Here is a 23,633-nt window from a genome sequence, read left to right on the forward strand (position 1 = left end):
TAAACTCTCAATACTAAGTGCTCATCCAACTTAATAAGAAAAATCTCTCAAGGTTCAAGTAAATAAAACAGAAAAGAGTACAAAAGAGGTTGACATAATTTTTTGTTTTTCTCCAACCTAACTCTCTTTGCCTTTTGTATATGGGTAAAGCTTCCAAAATTTGAACTTGGTATGTCGAGTCCACTTCTAAACAGTTGACCACCTTTTGAATTTTTCTTCTTCTCCAAGATCATAGCAGAAACGCAGAGGAGAGATGCAAAGAGTCATGGCTTGTAAAGTCGATTTGGTTTCTGACATAGCTACTTTTCTTTCTTTTATTTTTCTCTTGTCTTCAAAGATCTGCACCGATGATCCTTGCTTTGGCACCAAATATCACTTGTAGCCTTTAATTTGAATTAGAAGAAAAGAGCTATCTTTTCTTCTTTTTCAAAATTGTGCAGCAATGAAAAGAGTAGTTTCAACAGTTAAAATGGTTGCACAAGAATGAAACTGAAATGCTATGATTTGTTTATGAATTAATATTTGATTTGTTCTTTCCTTTCGACTACAACATTTGACTTTTTGCCTTTTTTTTTTCTTTATAATGATTCGATTTGATGATCTCCTTTTTCATTTTGCTTGAACTCTAATCTGATCATGCTTGTTTTAGCTTTGTAACGTTGCTTACTTGTTTTTTTTTTTTTTTGTGATCATATAAACACACTCACACACCCACTCACACATACTAACCTAGCCACCACGGCTAGAATTCAAACCTGTGTGGCTTTAGTTTGAGGCAAATACTTTTGCCACTGCATCACATGCCTCAGTCGCTTACTTGCTTTCTTCCTTGATTTGAGTTCACCAGCATTTGGGCAAGATCCATATGAGAAGAGAATGTTTGCATTTGATCTTGGGCCTATTTGGTGGTTGCCATTGAACTCAATCGGGTTTAGGGCTGCCACGGTTTTGTCCTCGCGCTGCTAGCGTCGCTGCAGCACCATCCTCACGCGCCATCGCTGGTCGTCCTTGCATCCTTCTCCGTCACTTCATCTGTCGTTCGCGCAGGAAAGACAGCCACCATCGTGCTTCTACTTCATCCTCCTCGCGTTCCATCACGACTCCCCATCGCTCGCCCAACGCACCTTCGCCGCTCGTGACTCCCCATCGCTCGCCACTCGCACCCCACGACTCTCCATCCGTCGCAGCGCAGCCACCACCACCAGATCCCCATTTGCGACGCGCGATCAACTACTCCAATCCATGGCAACTCCTCCACTCGTCGCAACGCGCCACCGCGAGTCCCCCTACTGTCCTCGCAACTCCGTTCAAGACGTCATCGCTGACCACCCTGCGGCTCTTCTTCTTCTCCTCCTATTTGGTTTTGAACTATTTTTTTAACTAGTTTTTTATGTTTTTTTTTTTCTACATTTCGGATGATTCTTTTTATTAGTTTTGAATTGATTCTTTTTTCTATGTTTTGTATATTTTTTAGGATTTGGATGATTCTTTTTATTAATTTTGGATGATTTTTTTTCCTATATTTTGTATGTTTTTTTCTTAGGATTTGGATGATTCTTTATCTTATGTTTTGGTGTTTATTTATTTTTTGGAGTTTCGAAGTTTTTTTTGGAAAGAAGAATTAGTATTTGTGTAATAAATGGTAAAAGGTGAATTAGAATAAGAAGAAGCAATTAATAATCATTAATTTTATATCTTTTAAATAAAAAAATTTAAATAACCACTAATTAATGATAATTAATATCATTAATTAATATAAAATATAATTCAAAAATATTAGTTGACTTATTGTTAGCTAGATCCCTTTTAGTTCTTTAGCGAGATTCTTTAACAATCCACTAATCCTCAGCTGGCACAAGTAGACGACATTTAATGAAAACTATATATTTAAATACGTGAGACTAAAATTAATTAATTTTTATACATAAAAAACTATTTAATAAAAAAAATCTTAAAATTAATATTAAATTTAAATAAAACTGTAAAAGATATTATATATTATAGTGTTTGAAAGAATTCCTCATCTAATACATATATTTAACAAACTTCAGTATTTTAGTGCAAGAATGAAGTTTTTGGATCATGAATGTAATACAAATATAAATATAATGTTTTAATAATTTAAAATAGCATCTAGAAATGATGACATTATGTTTTTTCAATATTATTATTATAACTAAATAATACTAAAAAAATATAAATTGTTGAATATAAAAATAATATATAAATAACAAAGACAATATATAATTGATAAACACAATTAGATTAAAATTAGTAAAAAAAAACTAAAAATATTGTAAGAATTTCATATATTATAATATTTTAGGAGTTCATCATATCCAACATTTATTGAGAAAATTAATGTTTAACAAACTAAAATAAAGAACTATGATTATTAATCAAATTTTTTAAATAATTGTGTAAAATATTAGCAATAATAGAGGATAAAGGGTAAAAGATAATAAGGCATAAGATTATGTGAGAGGAGAAAAAAAAATGAGAAATAAATATTGATTTATATAGTAAACATGAATATAAGTGAGAACAAAAGGAGAAAATGAATTAGGTTTTATTAACTAATTTATATCTATTAAAGAAAATTAACCTTACTATTAAAGATATAGAGTAACCTACATATAGAAATAAAAAGTAAAAAGAAATTAAAAGATAAGCTAAATACTACCTAAGAAGATTAAAAAGTAATATAATGATAAGAAAAAAGGGTTAAGTACGATTTTGGTCCCTAACGTAGAGTCCGAAAATTTATTTCATTCTCAGTCTTTTTCTCGCTACAAAATGGTCCCTAAGGTTTCAGTCCTTCGGACGAAAATGCCCTCCCCATCTTCCCCAAAATGCAAAAACAGAAGCAGAATGTAGAAGCAGAATCTAGAAGCAGAAATAAAGCAGAAGTAGTGAAACAATAACAACAATGAAACAACAACAACTAGAAGAACAACACCAACAACAACAATGAATAATAAAATAAAAGCAACAACAAAAGCAAAACCATAAGCAGAAATAAAACAGAAAAATTAAAGAAAAAAGGGCTGCAGCGGTGGTGGGAGAGGAGGGGCTGTGGCGGTGAACTGCGAATCGCGAGGAGATGAGAGATGCAGTGGTGGTGGCGGATCACGTGGAAAAGACTGCGACAGTGGTGGCGACGCCGCGAATTGCAACGAGAACGACGAAGAGACAGTGGTGGCAGCGGCGGCGTGGAGATTCCCACTCTCCATCACAGGCGGCGGTGCGACGGCAACCTTTTCCACACCCCCTCCCCCCTTCTCCCCCCGCGGCTCTTCTCTTTCTCCCCCTCCCCCCAATTCTCTTTCTTCCCCCCTCCCCCCAATTCTCTTTCTTCCCCCCTCGTTCCCTTTCTTTCTTTTCTTTAATTTTATTTTATAATTTTTAGTTAGAGGTAAAATAGTAATAAAAATAAAAATTTTGGTGAAAACGACGATTTTAAAACAAATTAAAATCTTTGAGACCATTTTTTAGTGAAAAAAAGGCTGATGACGAAATAAATTTTTGACCTCTACGTTAGAGACCAAAATCGTATTTAATCCTAAAAAAATTATAAAATAATAATTTTATTAAAATATTATATAACAATATTAGAAGTTATCTAATTGTAAAGTGTTTATTGTGTTATTATTTGTTTTTTTTTTATACATTACAAATAAATTAATAGATAGATAGATAGATAGATTTATTTTCATAAAATAAAATTTATTCTCCAAATAAGATATGTAATATTCTAATTTAAACCATTGATATGAATTAACCTCTTTTTTTTTTTGTAGTTAGATAATTTAATATATGAATTTACGAGATTAATGTTAGATTGATTATATAGATGCTATTTTTTATGGTAGTATAAATGTAAGTTTAAGATAGATAATTTTTTTTTTTTCTATATTACTGTTATAGATGACATGGTAATTTATATAAAATATAAAAATTTATATATCATTCATTCACTTTAACATTATTTTAAAATCTCTTTTAATATATTATAATAGATTTAAATGTGGCCAAATAAAATACCAATTAACATATTGTAACAATGGGCACATATTGAAACTTTTAAAAGGATTATTTGGCACATTATTAAAAAGCACAATTATGTTATTAAGAGAAAAATACTACAAAACTGCATAAGAATATTGAAGTTCGTTGATCCCAACAAATTTTAAAAAGGAAAAAGACAAATCTGAAACTGGCGGTAATGACAAATTAAAATATGTGGAGTGCATGGGACTATGGGAGCCCTGCTATACTGCTAGACTGCTAGCTACGAGCATGAAAGCACAATGCATGTTAGGACACTACGATTGCTTAGTGCAACCACAAATAAGCGCACGTACCATTTCCTCTTAACCAAATATGCAAATTTAAACAAACTATACTAAGTATATAGAGTTGGAAAAGTTTAAAGGTTAGACAACGTACCCTAAGGGAAGAAGTAACAACTAGTATGTGTGTGTATATATAGTCGCGTAGTTAGTAGTACATATACAAGAAATTGTTACACTGCTTGGGTTTAGGGGTGTCCATGGATCGGATCCGATCCACATATCCGCGGTGTTTATCCGAATCCGATCCGAAAATTGCGGATATGGATCCGATCCGCAAAGCTTTCGGATCGGATCCACACAGTAATCGGATCGGATTGCGGATTTTGTGTTGGTATCCGCATATCCGCGTATCCGCAAAAATAAAGAAATAAATAAGTAAAATATTCTTTTTATGTTTTATTTTAACTAATAATTATCATATATGTTAAATTATTTTAATTTATTATTCAAAAAAAGTATGTTTAATATTATTTTAAGAATAAACATATTTAAAAGAATAGAAAAAATAAATTTTATTGATATTTTTTTAATAAAAATAAACTTTTAAAAATATTTTTGTGCTTTGCGGATATATCCGATATCCGATCCGATCCGATCCGCAAATGTGCGGATCGGATCGGATCCGATCCGATCCGATCCAATGATTTTAGTGCGGATCGGATCGAAATTTTAGCCATATCCGATCCGATCCGATCCGCGAACACCCCTACTGGGTTTATGGGGCCATAGTTGTGTGTCATGCAATGGCATAACATTTCATATACTATTTGACTATTTGGCTCTTTAGGTAAACTGTATAGTAGCTGCAATTCAATACACACAAGATTTATCAGGATGTTCTATATGAATCAAGAATATGTGAATTTTATCTAACAAATCCTACAAACCAAGAATATATGAATTTACAATAAATTATACTCAAACCAATAAAAATTTGACAATATATTCTTATTAGTTTACAAACCCTAAAAGCACATTCTAGTTCTTCTATGTATGCTATATATGACAATACCGCTATACACACTTATTTTATGAGGTGCGGAGAATCCGACATACAACAATTGAGTACATAATTTTGGTGGCTTTGCAAGTGCATATAAATACCATCATCTCCTTTGGAAATTGAAGGATTTAATTGCAAAGGCAAATATTATTGCAAAAAATACGCAGAAGCCAGCAACCATAACAGCGGCAACGCACAAGAAATCATGCCTGTACCCAAACACCACTCTGAGTACTTGCGAAATAGCCATGGAATTCCCATTAGATAGCTTCACAGATTTTTCATCACCACCATACTGTGAAGTCAGGAGACCATAAAGACTCCAGGCTACAGGGTTTGCCCAGTAATACCATCTCCACCAAACAGGGATTCTCTGAGAAAATTAAAGCAACATCCAGCAAAAAAGTTCTTAAATGGATAATTTTAACGTAATGTATCAATTTTTTATTCAGATGTGCCTCTCTTAAAATTTTTGAGTTTATCATGAACAATAATAATTGGTATCGTTTACCTTTGTAAATTAAGCACTTTGCCACCGGCAGTTTAAGAAAATAGAGTAAAATGAACACTTAAGTTGTGAAATGAGGAGGAAAATCTAACATATATGTCATAGTAAATGATAGTTACTGGCTGCTGGTTATTCAACAGAGAAAACTATTATTATATTCCTCAAGATTTTCTTTGTTAATTAAATCCTTGAAAGAATGCTACATCATCAAATCATTCTGTCCAAAGTTACAGTTTAATTGCTTAAGACCTTGCCAAATAAAGCAGAACTCAAATAAACAGAATAAATCAACTAAAGATTCAGGTTGAGGTTTCCATACCTTATGAGGAATCATAAAACCACTGAAAAGGTTCCATAACATATAAAATGGAGCAGCGATAATGGCAGCAACATTATGATTTGGTGTGACAGCCGTTGTCATCATTCCATAGAAGGTAAAATACAGCATAGTAACATACATGAAGAACAAGTACCATATGAACCTATCAACACTCCAGACAAAGGAAGCCATAGAATAGAAAATTGTGGAGTATATCATAGCCTGTGCGAACACATAAGGAAACTCAATAATAACCTGCACATCAAAGAAGTAGAACATATTAATCTACTTATTACAAAATAAATCTTTGCTATATTTGTTTTATAATGGAAAATTGTTTCCGCGTATGTTTGTTGGTCCTACTAAAATTTCAGTTTTTGTCCCCAAAATTCCAATATTTCAGTACCTCCAAAAAGTGGAGACACAGAGGACTGAAATTTTTTAAGACGAAGACTGAAATTTTAATAATATTTTATATCTAAAATATTCTCATTTCAATTAATTAATTCTAATTTTACCTTTTAGGCAAATTAAATTAGAGTTTCATTCTTATTTGAGTCTCTATCTCTCATTTTATACCAAGTACAACTTGTTTCGGTCTCTGTCTCATTCTTTATCTCTCAATCTCATTCTCTCTTCCAAACGCTACCTAAAATACCTGAGCAAAAGCAAATGGTAAGGCCGAATACATCCCAGCAGCTCTTTCTCTATATGAAACAAATCTTTCAACCGAAACAACAGGTTGAACGGCTGTGCCATTTGTTATGCCAATGAAGAGGATTGCAGAATACATGGATCCCATGGCATTGAATAGATCTTGCTGCATGTCTCTGAAAATGGTAAGAAAGAGTAAAATATGTTGAAGTAACACTGGAAGATAAATTCATGAGATTCAGTGGGGTGTAAATAAAACTAAAATTAGCATGTCATTGCCCAAAAATATTGAGAAAAAATGGTATAGTAGTATTATTTAAAATTGAATATCCTTAGTGGAAAAAATAATGAAAAAGAAAAGGACCTTTTAGCACCAAATCTCCAGCATATTGTCCCAAGCATCAAGGAGATGATGACAGTGTAAAAGAAGCGAACAGCAGTGTAGTGTGGGTTACGCCAGTAAGATAGATTTTGCTTCCAAAGACAAGTTAGAAACTGATCAAAATATGACCGACAATACTTGGTTGGAAAATGCAACTCTTTTGAATTATTGCTCGGCTTGCTCAAGCTTTCAACCAATTCTTTATTATACCTTCATATGAGGAAAAAAGAAATGGTGTATTAGTATACAGAAACTGGTTATTTTGTAGTAATTTTAAATTTATACGTACTGGTATAAACTTGATCTTCGGTATATTTCTGCAAAGTCCACTCCCAAACGGTTTTCTTCTGTTGAAGAAGTAACCTCCAACATCCATGTTGCAGGGTTATATCCGGACCTGATCTTCGAAACCCCTTCCACTGCCTACAATCACATGGATATTATATTATAATATTATACTAAATAAGTAATTGAGGATTGCTTCATCACCATTCATATATCACATAAATAAGTGAAAGCTAAGCATCAATTAGCTAACCTCGAAATAATTGATAAGTTCACTAGATTTAGGGCCAAGTGGACCAGCATATATGAGCTCTCCTCCACGCTTCATAAACAGAAGCTATAAAAGGAATGGTTTTTGTTAGACTAATGTGTCCAAGGCCGTGACACTAAGCTATAAAGTATAAACTATAAACTAACTGGAAAAAAATATTTATGTAACAGAAACTAGCATATGTTGCATGTAGTTATAGACAAAAGGATATAATATCCCGGAATCTTTGAAAACTGAAAAGCTTCCTACTGGCCTACAATAGTAAGGAGAATATATACCTCATCAAACGATTCAAATATGTCTATGCTAGGCTGATGGATTGTGCACACGATCGTTCGGCCAGTATTCACTATATTTCTAACAGTTCTCATTACAATGGCTGCAGCCCTGGCATCCAATCCAGAAGTGGGCTCATCCATGAAAACTATAGATGGGTTTGCAACCAGTTCAACTGCTATTGTTAATCTTTTTCGTTGTTCTGTTGACAAGCCATCAATTCCAGGTAGACCAACTAGTGCCCCTTTCAATGGAGTGAGTTCCACCAGTTCCATTACCTCCTCAACAAAGGCCTGGCATGCCAATCAAACTCTTCAAACTTAAACTTCAAAAGCAATAATGCATACTTTCAAAAATGAAATAGTAATGACAATTTCATATGATCTTGGTTTCAAATAATATGACTCTTTACCTTTTGTGTTTCAAAGTCAACATCTGAAGATAACCGGAGCCAAGCAGAGAACAATAATGACTCCCAGACAGTCAAGCAAGGGGAATGAACATCTGTCTGCTCACAATAACCGGAAATTCTTGCAAAACTGTCTTGCCTTTTGGGATAACCAGATATGTATATGTTCCCTTCTATAACACCTCCAGTTTTTCTTCCAGCCAAGACATCCATTAGCGTGGTTTTTCCAGCCCCGCTTACTCCAACCAATGCTGTCAACACTCCAGGCCTAAAAGCTCCAGTAACATTAACAAGCAGCTGCAGCCTTTCTTCTTGTATCCCTTGTTGTTTCAATTCCTGAATAAAAAATTGAATCAAGTATCTTTTAGCCTGCCAGAAAAATAAAGAATACTTTTTTGGGGGCGATGGGGGATTTCTTTTTACGCACCAAAGGGACATCCACATAGTAATTGATATTGCTGAAAGCCATGGAAAGAGGTTGAAATGGGAGAACCATTCCTCTTTGTTTGAAATGCTTTCCTGGGATGACAATACAATAAAATGAATGTCATTTCCCAGCTGAATAGAAACGGGCAAAGAAAATATGTATAGACATTTTACAAACCACTGGATGCTGAATGCTGCAAGTACTCTCTCAACTCAACAATAACGCTTTCACCTTTCCTTCTCTTTTCTCTTTCTTGTAGCTCACTCTTTGAAACTACAGCTTGTTGTTTTCCCAAAGCTGAAGAAAATAAGGAGAACAAGATCTTAAATTGTCCTATTAAATATTAAACATTCAAACAATTAAGGGGACTACTATACAGAGGAATTTGTCTTACGATTAAGGTAAGCTAAGAAGATAGTAAATAATGTGTTGAACAAAATTGTATATCCAACCATTGCTCCAAGACCAATCCAATACCAATAGCTCTCTTGATACAAACTTCGCTGTTTCAACACTAGCTTACCCAAGGGATAGTTGGTGACCTGATTTTGTACTGTCTGTAATAAAGAAAAGACGTAGCGAGTATATTACAACATTAAACTGTGAATAAACACTGTTACATAGTTCTGAAAGTTATGATGAAAACGGTGTAAATGATTATAATTGAAGGTTATATATACCTTATCCCAGGAATGCCCAAGGAACTCATTTACAGAAGCCGAATTTTGTGCATACATTAAAGGAGAAATCCAAAAACCCCATATCCACCAACTTGGAATGCGATCTATCAAAAAATGAGAAGACTTGATAAAACACAGTTCAATAAATAAATCAAACTAGGAGAATGCAGAGTGCAATTCCTATATAACCTCTTGAAATGATGTATCCGCCAAGAGCCATCACAATCAACATGGCAAAGGATCCAAAAGTATTGGCCACTATCATGTTCCGCCCCAAGGATCCTATCAGACGAAATAGGCCTAGCGACATCTGGTGCAGAAAGAAATAAAGCAAGAATTGCCGAAAAAATCTGCAAAACAAGAAACACAAAAATGGCTCAAGAGAAACTTAAGAATACACAAAAGTCCAAAATTTCCCGAGGCCCAGTTAGAATTGAGAGTTACCTGATAATTGAAGGATCATATCCAATTGTATAGTAAGAGACAGCAACCCAGCAACCAGCTTCCATGAGAGAAGTTGGGATGCTAAGGAACCAAGAAGGGATTGTATATGCCCAGCTAGGATAGAAGTGCAAATCTCTATGCTTGTACAGAACTGGAAGCTTTGCAACCAACATTGACACCTCCGTAAAACCATTGAAGAGAATAATAACCATAGAAAAGTACAGTGAACCAAGATATAATCCCCCGTCGTCAATTGTATTATGGTGCATCGTTGTCCGGAAAAATACACTCATTGTAATTAAAGCAACCAAAAACAGCTGCAAAGAATAAATACAAGTCAATATCATCGTTCTTCATGGGCTTCTGAAGGTGGTTGATTCAATAAAAATAAAATCTAAAATCTTTTAACAATATACGCTAAACACCGTACCTGAACAAATTTGAAAACATAAATGAATGAATTCCGTTTCATAAGAAGCTTCTGCCACTGGTAATTTGTCCTGAGAAGGTCAAGCCTCGTGGCGCCATAGGTACAAGTAGCCAAGGCTGCGGGATGATTGTAGCGTTTATCGAAAGGAGCACTTAGTTCCTCTGATAAGTTCTTTCCTTCGCGATACAATGAAAACGCTTCGGCAAACTTGCCAACAGGTATGTACCGATAAGGCTGGTCGAGAACGGACCAGTATTGCTCCTGGTCCTTCTTTGACGTAACCTGTTAACAAAAAATGAGTCATCCTATTACTGTTCTTACTAAAATAAAGAATCAAATATTGCCGCTCATTCTTTATGATCTAACATTGCTACCACTTACTTCTTGTAAGAAATCTGCTACATTCTTTCGCTCAGGACAAGTGAACCCCATCATTTTGAAAAATTCAAGAGCAGATTCACGGGGCCCTTGATAAACAATCTGACCCTCGCACAATAGAATGACATCATCAAACAATTCATAGGTCTCAGGAGCTGGTTGAAGAAGAGATATGATAGTGGTTGTATCAAGTGCACGGGTAGAATGTTTAAGATATCTAATGATTTGGTAAGTGGTTGCACTATCGAGGCCGGTTGATATCTCGTCCATGTACAGAACTCTTGCTGGACCAATTAGTAACTCTCCTGCAAATCTCACACATCAATTGGTTAGCATAGCACATACTAAAATATAAGACAAATTATATGTCAATGTTATAATAAACCTGTTGTAAGTCGTTTCTTTTGTCCCCCTGAGATGCCTTTGAGCATTTCATCGCCCACCAATGTGTCTCCACATATGTCCAAACCTAATATCTTTGTGAGAAATATCTTAGCACTTAGGAGTTTGGAAGACTTATAAAATGTTAATATAATGTAAGCTGTATTGAAACGGGATACTAATAGCTAGAGCCTACTAATCTCTATTTTTACATTTTTATCAATTCAACAAATACTAAACTATTTCGCAATTTGCATAATGAATACCTTTATGATGTACTCTACCACAAGATCTGTTTCCTGTCCTCCAAGAGCTATTGACTACAAAAGAAAATAGATTAGATTATTAGTTTGTGTAAGAAGCTTTCGTACTGGAGAAGCAGAGGAGAAAATACTTCCTGAAAAAGATAAGGGGAAAAAAAATTAATGAAGAGCATACCTTCATGAAGATATCAAGATCAACATCTGGTTTTATTCCAGCACTCTTTTCTCTCCTTGCAAGCTCTAGCAGCATATCTATTAACGCTCAAGACTTTAGTACGTAGAATCGAAAGTATTTTCTAACGAACTAAATATAAAAAACAACTACTCAAAGTAACTTGTTTATCATAACACATTACCAAATTTAAATCCGACGCCTTGACAGCGGCCTGCAAACTGGAGAGTTTCCCTCACGGTCATCTCTGCCACTTGCCAATCTTGTTGACTGACATAAGCAGACGTTCTTTGAGGAACAAACTCATTCAAACCATGTCCATTGTACGTAATGTTCCCTGACATCTGTGGATGACATAAGAACAAAAATGGGATGGTGACAAAAAGAAGAGAAGACAAAAATATAAGTCCAAAATGGAATATAGACATAACTCCTACCAGTGCTTATTGCCTTCCGTTATTATCAATTTCAAAACCCAAACAACCTATTGCTCCATTCACATGATGGTTCATGTAATTATGTTATCAAGTTTAAACTAGTAGCGATTCTATACTATTGTTCAATGTGAGTGTAATTGCAGCCTACTTAAGTAGTATACCTGTAAACCAGGTCCCAGCCTACCAGCAAGAGCTAATAGAAGTGTCGTTTTTCCAGAGCTTGGTGGACCCAACAGCAGCGTTAGTCTGCAACAATGACAAAGCAATATCCTATCATATACATAACAAATTAATGGAAAAGTACAGGTAAATAATGAAAATATTAAACAATGTAAACAATAGATATATCGGATATTTATTTTATGAATGGTTATTTTAATATTAAAATTTAGAGGATTAATTTGGAGGTGTAGCATGTTTTTATTTGATTAGTGGTTATTCATATTATTCAATAAAATCATTGTCCTCCTAACATTCCCCAAATTAATTTATTAATGGAAAAGTCTAGGATCAGCAATTTTATTAATTATTATTTCAAACAATCTTATTATTTGCTAAGTCTATAATTTTTTTTATTGTAAATACCATTTGACACCTGACAACCAATATTTTTTTTATTTCATTGATTAAAAACAATTTAAATACTTAATTAATTAATAACAATAGTATTTTAATTTAATTTATCAATATTTTTATTGTTTTTCAAATATGAAATTATCAATAAATTTTGAATAGAAAACTTTAGCCAGTGCTGTTTAACACATGGATGATAAAGCAATACCAATCTTTTTTCTATTGGTCAGTATGTATTAACTTTAAATGTAATATAGGGACAATAATTCTAGGAAAGGATGTATTATTAGATACCCACAAAGAAAAAGGAAAAATGATTGATAGCAAATAAAAATTTGAAGAGAAATACTTAACCGGGATTGTGTGATGAAGTACGATGATAATAATATTTTAGTTTTTTTTAAAAAAAATTATTTATTGTCAATTGTAAAAGAGTGTTGCATAGGTGTGTATTGCCATGTAAATAATAAATACTTAAATTCATTACTTAAAAAAATCATCTAAATATGAATTTATTTGAATGATTATATAAAATTTTTTATATTATTAATACATTAAAATTAAACTTAATTAAACTTACGAAAAATAGAGAAGAAAAACTTTAAAAAATAATAATAGGCAATCTTCTGTTGAAGAATATCCTATTTGGCCAATGTAAATCTATAGGCAATTAGACATAACCACATATTAAAATAGACACACACAAAAAAACACATTAAAACTTGAACCTAAAAGTTTTAACAAAGGAGAAGAATACTCTCTATTCCCACCAATCATGTACTCATTAATTTCTTTTAAGAAAATTTAACCATCCATAATTTCCTCCAAACCATTTAAAAGTGATCCATGCTAATAATTATATACATTATCTAACAAGTTTCGCATCCAACAAATCATGGACGATGGTAACTCTCCAAAAGAAGGATAGAAATTATCATTTGATAACATTTAGGATTTTTATTTATGAAAGATACAGCTAACTATAATAGCAACTCTATTTTCCAATTTTGAAATCTTCCATGTTACATAAATTTGCTATCAACCATAATTGAACTTTTTCTTGTGGTTTTCAATAAGGTATTAAAACCAGTATGAACTATGAACCTAATAAAATACTAATATTAAGTGAATAATAACTTTGATCCCTGACCTTGAAGGCCTTATAATCCCACTGATATCAGCAAGAATGGTCAATTTGCTTCTCTTCCTTCTTAAAATCCTCATTTGCCGTAAAAAAACCTAATAATAAATCAAATTAGAAAGTTATACGAACAAAAACAAAAAAACCGTTGATTCAAGTCAACATAAGAGAAAAATGCAGAAGTACTGTATATTACCTCACTCATATTGCAAATGAAATTGGAAATTGTAGGCAATGCTCTGCTTCCTACATGGACAAAAGTCTCTACCGTCAAGTTTTGAAACCGAACTTCAATCTTTGGAAACTCCAAATCTACTCTGCGAACACAAGAAAAAGGAGTATTAGCTACATTGAAAGCAAAACAAAAGATCCAGTCAAAATAAGTAGTATACAACAAATCACAAACACTATTTCCAACTGCACATAGAACAAACAGAGTAAAGACAATTTATTACCACATCATTTTGTATTAACAATAATATAGGCTTAATTATAATTAATTTTATAACAAGAATACATAAAGTGTAACCACCTAACAAATGTTTCTTTTAGATTTTTATTTTGAAAAATACTACTTCTGAATTCTGATATCTGAATTATAAGTTTACTAAATTCTACATTTTCCTTATGGATAGACAGAAAAGAAGTTATCATTACGCATCGAATCGGTTTCTCATGCGCTGAAAGAACGTCTCAGGATCGTCGTCGAGTGCATCGGCGAGCCTCTCGAGAAGGATCCGATGCTCCTGTGCGCCAAGGTCTGCGACGTCGACCTCCCTCTTATCGCCACCGAGATTCTTAAAGATCCCCCTCCGTGCTCGCCTGTAGGTAGGGAGCCTCTCAAGCGCGGCCCACCGCAGTGCCTCCTCATCCTCCCCTTCCTTCCGAAACGACGCCGATCGCGCAAACGCATTATCTGCAGAGTTCCACATTGCGCCCCCTCAGCCACCTTCTCCGCCAGCTGGCAGCTCACGAAACCCCTAACTGCCTGACAAACTCAAAGAAAATAGAATATAGTAACAATAATAATGTGAGATGTTGGTGGTGGTTACTGGTTAGTTCAATGGTGGTGTTAGTGTGTGTGAGATATGAGAAATGACGAAAAACTGAAGAAGATGGAGCGATACAACTACTATTACTGCTATTACAAATGTAGATTAAGTGTTGTTTGGACAGGTAGTTGAGGTGTGCATTAAATGATAGAGACTTGAATATTTTTTCCCTCTCGACATATATTGAGGTTTTAGTTGGTGCACTGCGATAAAGAGCACAACACTCTGGTGTCTGTCTTTCTTTCTCTCTCTCTCTCACAGTTAGACCACCCCTCATTTAATAGCCGCGGGAAAGGATAAACAAAAAATAATTCAGAAAAATCAAAATCAAACACGAGCCTCTCGCACTGTGATTGTCACGCGCTCCCGCCAACTAACTACCCTCACGATAATACCTTTTAATCCTTAACACTTTAAGACTAACACTACCTCTGAAGTAGGATTTTAGAAATAAATAAATAAATTTGACTTTGATAAAAAATTAAATGCATAACTATACCTGTATGTGTGTGGACTTGGAAATGGGTGTAAAATACTAATGTGTTTTACACTTTCAGCCACAAATTTTAATATGAATTTTACTTTTCAATTAATTTACAAACAAGATGAAACTTATTCCTTTTAATTCTCAATATCTGTGGAAAAAATATATAGAGTAATATTTTCAATAAGCGCCAGTTATTGGGGAAAAAAATTATATTCTAACACACTCTTAATGTTCCAAAATGAACACCTATTTGATGTACAAATAGTCATGTATATATAGTTTTTTTTAGTGTTTGGAGAGTACGGTGGTCATTTAATGATATGATAAAACTTGTTAGGCGTTGGCTTCCTAAGCCGGAAAAAAACAACATGCATGTGGTACGAGTAGACTACAGGGAGGTGGAGAATTTACGATCTCATCCTTGTGGTGACCACGATCCAACGGTAGATATGGTGGGTTACTGTCCCCATTTTGGGAAAAGGGCCATAACTTGAAAATGAAGTATGAAGCATTATTGTTTGTTTGTTGTAGTTGTGATGATTGAGGGGGCAAACATTTTAGCAGAGCTTTTACGTTTGATTTTACTTGCAAATTAACTCCTCTTTCGGCTTGTATTTTGGATTTAAGTGTTGTTGCGAGTTATATCTCCCTTTCCCTTTCTTTACTCTCATGCACAAAGCCAAAAATCATCAAATGCCAACACATGCATGTAAAACGTTATCCTCTTCTATTTGTTCTAGCTAGGTTATATTGAAAGAGGTTCATGCACAAAATTTAGTCTAAAGAAAACACTTACATACATATTAAAATAATATATAAAATATAAAAAATATACATTACAAAAAAGAAAATTCACATATTGATTTCTCTTTTTAATCTCTGCACACTTGCAATATACATGGGAATACAAATATTTTAACTTAAAACAAAACTCATTTTACAATAATTATTTTAATTACTATAGTACGGAAATACTAAAAATTAATTGCTCACTTACATTAAATATATTAAAATATGAAATATACGTTAAAAACATGTATAACAATATATATATATATATAATTGATTAATAATTAAATTTTTAGTGTATATATAATATTTTTTTATTATTTTAGTCTCTTCTTGTTGATCAGAAATGAAATTAGTTCTCTTATGTGAATAATTTTTTGTTTTAAGAGATAACAAAGTATTATAATCATGTGACATGTCACATGATAATACATGATAGGTCACATACATCATATAATATGTTGCTATCCAACCAACCAGACTAAGAAGCAAAATTAAGTTTAAGAAACTAATTTAAATCAATACTATGTCATATGAAGTGATTCACTCAAATTCGTATAACTATGGACAACTCAACTAAATTAAAAATTGATTCGCTATTAAGCCTAAAATGATTCCAAATTTCCAATTCTAGAAGACGTAGTTGAGTGTATCACAAATTCAAGTAGTTTGAGAATTGATCGCTATATAACCTAAGGCCTATATAGTTAGTTTGATTTCTTTGTAACTTCACCTCAAAAAAAAGTTTCACAAGAATAATCAATCACAGCTCGATCGTCGCTGGTGTTCCTTCAACACCAAAGGACAAAAAAGAGCGGTTATAATAAATCATATTTAAGATGCTAATTAGAACCATCCCATGACAATATTGGTCTCCGTCCATGTTAAAAATTAATGTCATGTAACATATGAGGTCCCTTTTAGAAACATATCTCATCAAGTATATTCATTGATGCTAGCATAATGCTTATAATTGTCTAACTTTTAAATATTGCTTTAAAAAAAATTTGTTTAAGAGTGAATCTGCCTAAATAAAAATTATTTTTAGTAAGCTAGTAATAAGTCACGATTAAGTAATAAATAAATTGTCAAAGATTCAAATATATGTAATTTCAAAATATATATTTTATCTATATATGCAAGAGAGGATGAGAATAGATACATATATATGTGACAAATTTGAGTTAAAAAAAGATAAAGTATTAAATTGGTCCTTATACGTTTGGGCATAATTCTATTTTAATCTTTAAGATTTAAAGTATTCTATTTAAATCCAAAAAAGTTTTATTTACCTTCAATTTAGTCTCATCGTGAGGCCAAAGTTAAATAATTAACGAAATGTCCTACATTACAGCAGTACAAGAACAAAGTCGAAAATCTAGGGAATAAGTACAAGCTCCAAAAGTATAAAATCAACTGTGGATGCATCAATACATTTATTTATCATTAGTCTTACAATTCTATAGAGCTTGTACTTGTTTTCCACATTTTCGATCTTGTTCTTATACTATCATGTAGGACATTCCGTTAATTATTTAACTTTGACCTCACTGTGGGACTACATTGAAGCTAAATAAAAATTTTTTGAATTCAAATAGGACACTTTAAATCAAAAAGACTAAAACAGGCCAGTACTTTACCCAAAAAAATATTATCAGTTAAGTTTCAAATAAAGAAAATATAAATAATTTTTGAGAATTCTTTTTCTTACAAGGTATTTTAAATTCCATAATTCAAACTAAACAAAATATTTTAGTAAGAGAAAGTATATGGAAATAATGAGAATAACTAAATAATGTAAACAATGAAATAAAAAAATTTAAATTAAAATCATAAATCAGATTATGAATTAATTATTTTTAATTTTTAATTTTAAAATTTAAAAAATAAAAATTTACAATTAAATCAAATCACAATTAGTACATTTACTTGACTTATTTTTAGTATTACGTTAACCTCTCATTCTCTATTTGCATTTCGCCAACGCCGCCTAGCCTCCCACCTTCTGACAAAAAGGAAAAAGGAGGAAAAAACCAAATAGAATTAACAAGTTCATTAATTATTAAAAAGAAAAAAGATTTAACACGTTCATCAGTTTTTTTACCAAGCTACTATCAATGGATTGTTTCTAAATTAACCAGGTTGCTGATTTTAATCAAGTTGAACCGAGTCATTCAATCTGTTAATTTTTTAAAACCATGAAAAAGAATAATATTAATTTTGATATACAAGATAAAAAAAAAAGCGGCAAGCTACCTATAAGACTAAATACGTAAGATATGTTTTTCTGAATTAAATTACGGTAGATACTAGGATAAAAATTTTATAATTATTTTTAGATGAAAATATTTTTTTTATCTTTGAATAATAGATTGGATGGTTAGATTTTAATATGTTATAAAAAGTGTTGTTTTTGTTTAAAATATGGCTAAATAAATAAGTCACATTTTTAAATAAAATATTTTTATGAAAAGATATTTTTACCATCTTTATTTGGATAATTGTTTTAAATTAAATTATTTAAATAATGCCGCAGACTGTTTCCATTTTTTCAACCGTCAATCTATTTCGTTTTAACAAAAATATTTAGAAGATAATAAAAAATTAACATAAATTTTTTTATTTAATATTTATTAATTATTATTAGAATAATTATATAATCTTAGATATAATAAATATATAATTATAGATATTATATATATAAAATTATAGATTTATATTATATAAAATAATTTTAAATATTATCTTTCTAATATTATCGTTTTTTTAATTAATCTTATAAATATATACTTCTATTTATAATAACTTCTCTACCATCTTTCTTTTCATTGGGTATTTCATTTTTGTTGTCTATTCGTTATCATCCCTAGCTACAACTTTATATTTATGGGGAGTGTTAGGAGAACAATGAAAATTTTGAACAACATAAACAACCACCAATCAAATGAAAATACACTACATTCTAATTTAATGCTACTAATTAAATTTACTTTTTTAACCCTATTAATTCACATTGTTTACACATTGTTCAAAAATCTTGTTTATTACCTATACTTTTTCTATATTTATATTCTAACCTAACAACGAATCCACTCATTAATTCCTCAAAAGTAATTGCATGTAGCTTGACTGGTAAGAACATACATTAATTAAAGAAAAAAGTATAGGAACAATTTTTAATTAATTAATATTAACTAATTTTAATATTTAGGTTTATAATTTAAAATTAAAAATTAAGACTTTATAATTTAAGATAAATAAAATAATATTAAAAAATTAGTTAATATTAACCGAAAAAAATAATTATCTAATATTATTCTTAATTAAAATAAAAAAGTAGTTGCCTCATTAGTACTAACCGATTAAACTAATAAGAAACACAGATAGGTGAGATTATTTGCCACTCAGTGCAAATAGCCAATAGCAAAATGAATCGTATGCCTGCCACCCAAACATAACCCACCAATATAATAAACAGTGAAAATATTATTAAATAATAAATTCAAGTGAAAATTGAACGAAAACATACAATGCAATCACCACACATATATATAAGGTCTAACGAACTTGCCTCAACCTTATTCTATTTATATATCCAATGAATTTTCTTGTAGGGTCTTTGTCATCCCAAAGATTTGGTAGATTTCTCGTTTAATAATCTTATGATATATATTATACTGAGAATAAGGTCACCCACTTGACGGATGCGTATATCTATATATTACAAAGTGCAAATAAAAGCATAAATGGTAAGTTTTTGAAAAAGTACAAGACATGGAATGGTATTTATGGATCTTGTTTCTGTTTTTTTTTTTTTTTTTCAATGAGTTGGGCAACTACTATGAACTCCTCAGAGACCATATTAGGTGAACTAATTTTGTAAATTGGTGCCACAAAGAATAATATGGAGAATAAGTAATTGTTTCTGAAACTAGGCTTTGACAGACATGATTTAATTTACCTCTTTCTAAACATAGCTATTGTTTGGGGAGATCTAATAATATTAGGTGCAATTAAAATATCATTAACCATAGTATATCAATCTCTCTTTTTTTTTCTAACTTTTTGTTTTATAATATAATGAATAGGGAAACTAATTAATTATATTGACGAAACTTCTCTCATCGATCGAGTAGGTATGCTAATAATGTTATGCTATATTGCTATAGTCCTATAGATATGCGTACTAAATTAAAATGACCGGGAATTATATATACGTTATATATTTGTATAACTACATATATGATATATAGGTAAAAAACGTTAATAAACCAAACCTTGATCAAAATTATGTGTATTTTCCAAATAAAATTGTGTTGTGTATATTCCAAAGTTTGATTTTATATAAATCGAATTAACTTATATCGATTTAGCTTTGCAAGTAATAAATTGAAGTGACTAAATTTAATTTACTAGGGTTAATAGTAAATCGAAGTAACATGTTTCGATTTAGTATGGTGAATAGTACATTTATACAATTCGATTTATTACTTGTAACAGATTATTGACATTTATTACTTTTAAGTTAATATAGAATAATTAACTTTAAAATATAAATGTCAATAAGAAAAATACTCTTATTTTTTTTGTTGGTGACGAAAAATACTCCTATTTGGATTCAAATAAAATATAAAAAAATAAAAACAAATAAGAATAGAAATCCAACTTTTGTGTTTTAGTTCAAATTTAAGAAAATCTACATTTTTATAAACTTGTAAATTTGAAACGAAACATTAAACGATTTCTAAAAATTCATTAATAATTATCTTTTAACTCATTAGCATCTAAAAAATCATTGTCGGAACTTTTGACGTTGAAAAAGTTAATATAAAGTATAGTTCTCCAAGGTGACATAAGAGTAAAAATTTGAATTTTTTTTCAGGGTCAGAAATAACAGATAATTATACATTATTAAATGACTAATTATATTTATACAATATGTATTTAATTATTTCTCAAATTACATATTGTATAAATATAATTAGTTAAATTACATAGTGTATAAATATAATTGGTTTTAAAGTTAATATAGAATAAATAAATAATTAACTTAAAAGTAGTAAATGTCAATAATTTATTACAAGTAGTAAATTAAATTAAGTTGCTTCGATTTACATTGTTTCATACTAATTCGAATCACACTAATTTGATTTAGTATTATAGTATATAATTTTAATTTAACCAATTCGATTTATACTTCAAACAATGTTCCATGTAATTCGAATCAATGTGTTTCGATTTACTACCATATTATATAATTCGAATTAATTTAATTCAATTTATATAGAAGTATGGTTTGAGGCATTCATATAATATTATTTAATTTGGGTGATTTATATAATATTAGTATTGGTTTGATTTATATAAGTATTTTACCTTATATTCTTGGTCCCTCTGTCTTCTATTATTCTATTATGACTTTTTTTTTTTAACGTGGATAGTTTTTTTTACGGACACATTTTAATATGTGAGTGTAAAATTTATTTTTATTCTTATTATTAAAAATAAATTTGTGAGATTTAAAGTGTTAAAACAAAATATATCCACAAACAGATAGATTAAGTTATTACAGATGATAATAGAGTTTGTGTTTGAATTGATGTGTCAATAAAAGCGTTAGACTAATTAAAATATGAAGTTTTGGATTTGAATTCTCTAAAGTTTGAATTTTATTTTAGAGAGTAAAGTGTGATCTCTTACTATTTATTTTATAGGTGGGACCAAAAATAAATATGAAAGAGAAACTATTCAAAGATAGAATATCACACTTTATCCTCTAAAGTACAAATTTAAAATTTAAAAGATCCAAATTCTGAAGTTTCAAATTAATTAGAGAGAAGGATGCCGAAATATGTTTTTATAAAAAAGTGAAATAAATTTTATTTGAGATTATTTTTGAATGACCAAAAATATTTTTAAAAAATAAAAAAAGAGGCTGTCGAACCAAATATACAAATCATTTACATTTTTTAAATGGTTATTCAAACTTTTTCATAAAATTTGAACCATATATACAAATCATTTGTCAAATACCAAACTTATTTTATATTTATAAAAAAATAATTTTTATTTATTTTTATTACACTTGTTAATTTTTTAAAAACTTATTTATCGTTTATAAAATTTAAGATTATTTTTATCAATAAACTTTTGGTTTACCTTTTATCTTTACTATTAATTTCTCAAGAAACATCTTGCCATCAAAGAAGGGAAAAAAAAGGGTAGCAGTATTCAATGCCCCTCCTTCTAATTGCCGGGTAGGCACCTAACACCCTGCATGGAGCTATGGAGTGGGTCTACCGCTACTACTTGACGGTGGTTAATGAAGTGGAAAACAGTACGGTAATTTTCTAGTTTGTGGATAAAACTCATTCAATAATCTATACTTAGACTATTTTTATTACGGTAATATGAAGAAAATAATAATCTCAAATTATTTTATTTAATTTAATATTCATAATTTTATGTACATAATATTTACAATTTTATATTTATTATATTTAAAATTATTTATTTTTCAATAATGATTAAAAAATATAAAATAAAATAATTTTATATTATCTTAATAAATTATTATTTTTTATTTCTCAAATATTATTAAGCTAACTCTCACCACTACTAGAATTCTTATGGTACATTAAATTGCTATATTTGTATATTAACTAACTCTTTTGCATGTTTTACGTTAGGTTTAATTTTAGATAATATAATCAAAGATGGCATATCCCATTGAATGAGTTATGTCTCAAAAAGGAAAATAAATCCTCTTAAGTTTTTTTTTTTTTTTTTTGTTATCGTTGTTATAAAATGTGATTTTTTGTCATACACTTTTTAAATGGGACCAAAACAGAATAAGTGAGAAAAGATGTTGAATAATAAAAGTTATACTTGACAAGGAGTAGTACATTATTGTTGAGAATATTAATTGTTTGATTTAAAGGAGAGGTTTCCCCACCGGAAAAATGTAGCTTCTCCCTTATATCATGTAAAATTGCAAGAAAATGTTGGTGGGGCTTGGCTGAATCCCGTTCAACAAAATTAAACCCGTCTCACAAATCATAATCACATGTTTTAATATTGACAAACTAAGGGATAAACTATTAAAGTGATACTCAAGAGTTTACGTGGCTAATAAAAATAACTCTAAAACATACAAATGAAAAATAAATGGTTAAAAAATTTAAAAATACAATAAAAATAATTAAATATTAAATATATATTCTTAAAAAAATATTTTAAAAATTAGATTTTAACATAATTTTTTGTAAATATTATTAAAATATTAAAATCTTTTCATTATTAAAATTTAGTAATTTTATAATAAGTAAATTTTTTTAAAAAATTATTCTGAATGACCAAGTTTTATTAAAAATTTAAAAATTCTAGAAACTAAAATTTGATTCGATTTTTACACACACCTATTATTCAAGTGTTATTACAAAAATTTGGATCAAATAGATAAATCGTTTGTTAAATACAAACATTTTTTATCACTTATAATTATAAAAATATAATAT

General features: G+C 30.4%; 1 protein-coding gene across 1 annotated transcript; it reads right to left on the reverse strand.

The window, feature by feature from the left end:
* Positions 1-5,239: 5,239 nt before the first annotated feature.
* Positions 5,240-15,087, reverse strand: LOC107633063 (ABC transporter G family member 32). Its single transcript, XM_088508774.1, has 24 exons — positions 14,446-15,087; positions 13,985-14,105; positions 13,798-13,886; positions 12,236-12,320; positions 11,822-11,981; positions 11,641-11,717; positions 11,469-11,522; positions 11,207-11,297; positions 10,825-11,126; positions 10,444-10,725; positions 10,014-10,330; positions 9,759-9,919; positions 9,570-9,673; positions 9,284-9,446; positions 9,067-9,186; positions 8,890-8,981; positions 8,466-8,798; positions 8,056-8,346; positions 7,760-7,843; positions 7,511-7,644; positions 7,204-7,431; positions 6,844-7,015; positions 6,186-6,440; positions 5,240-5,731 (listed from the first exon to the last, which is right to left on the reverse strand). The coding sequence occupies exons 1-24, from the start codon at positions 14,718-14,720 to the stop codon at positions 5,462-5,464; spliced, it is 4,260 nt and encodes a 1,419-aa protein (XP_088364900.1). The 5' UTR covers positions 14,721-15,087; the 3' UTR covers positions 5,240-5,461.
* Between the last annotated feature and the right edge of the window lie 8,546 nt (positions 15,088-23,633).

This window comes from Arachis ipaensis, chromosome B3 (assembly GCF_059453495.1).
Source record: "Arachis ipaensis isolate K30076 ecotype BB chromosome B3, ASM5945349v1, whole genome shotgun sequence".
NCBI lineage: Eukaryota > Viridiplantae > Streptophyta > Magnoliopsida > Fabales > Fabaceae > Arachis > Arachis ipaensis.

Bases quoted from the DNA above. Each gene is read 5' to 3' on its own strand.
- LOC107633063 (XM_088508774.1), bottom strand. From the start codon at position 14,720: ATGTGGAACTCTGCAGATAATGCGTTTGCGCGATCGGCGTCGTTTCGG. The intron at 11,298-11,468 runs GTATTCATTATG...TTTCTCACAAAG, and splicing joins TGGTAGAGTACATCATAAAG to ATATTAGGTTTGGACATATG. The intron at 9,187-9,283 runs GTAAGACAAATT...TATTTTCTTCAG, and splicing joins CTTCTTAGCTTACCTTAATC to CTTTGGGAAAACAACAAGCT.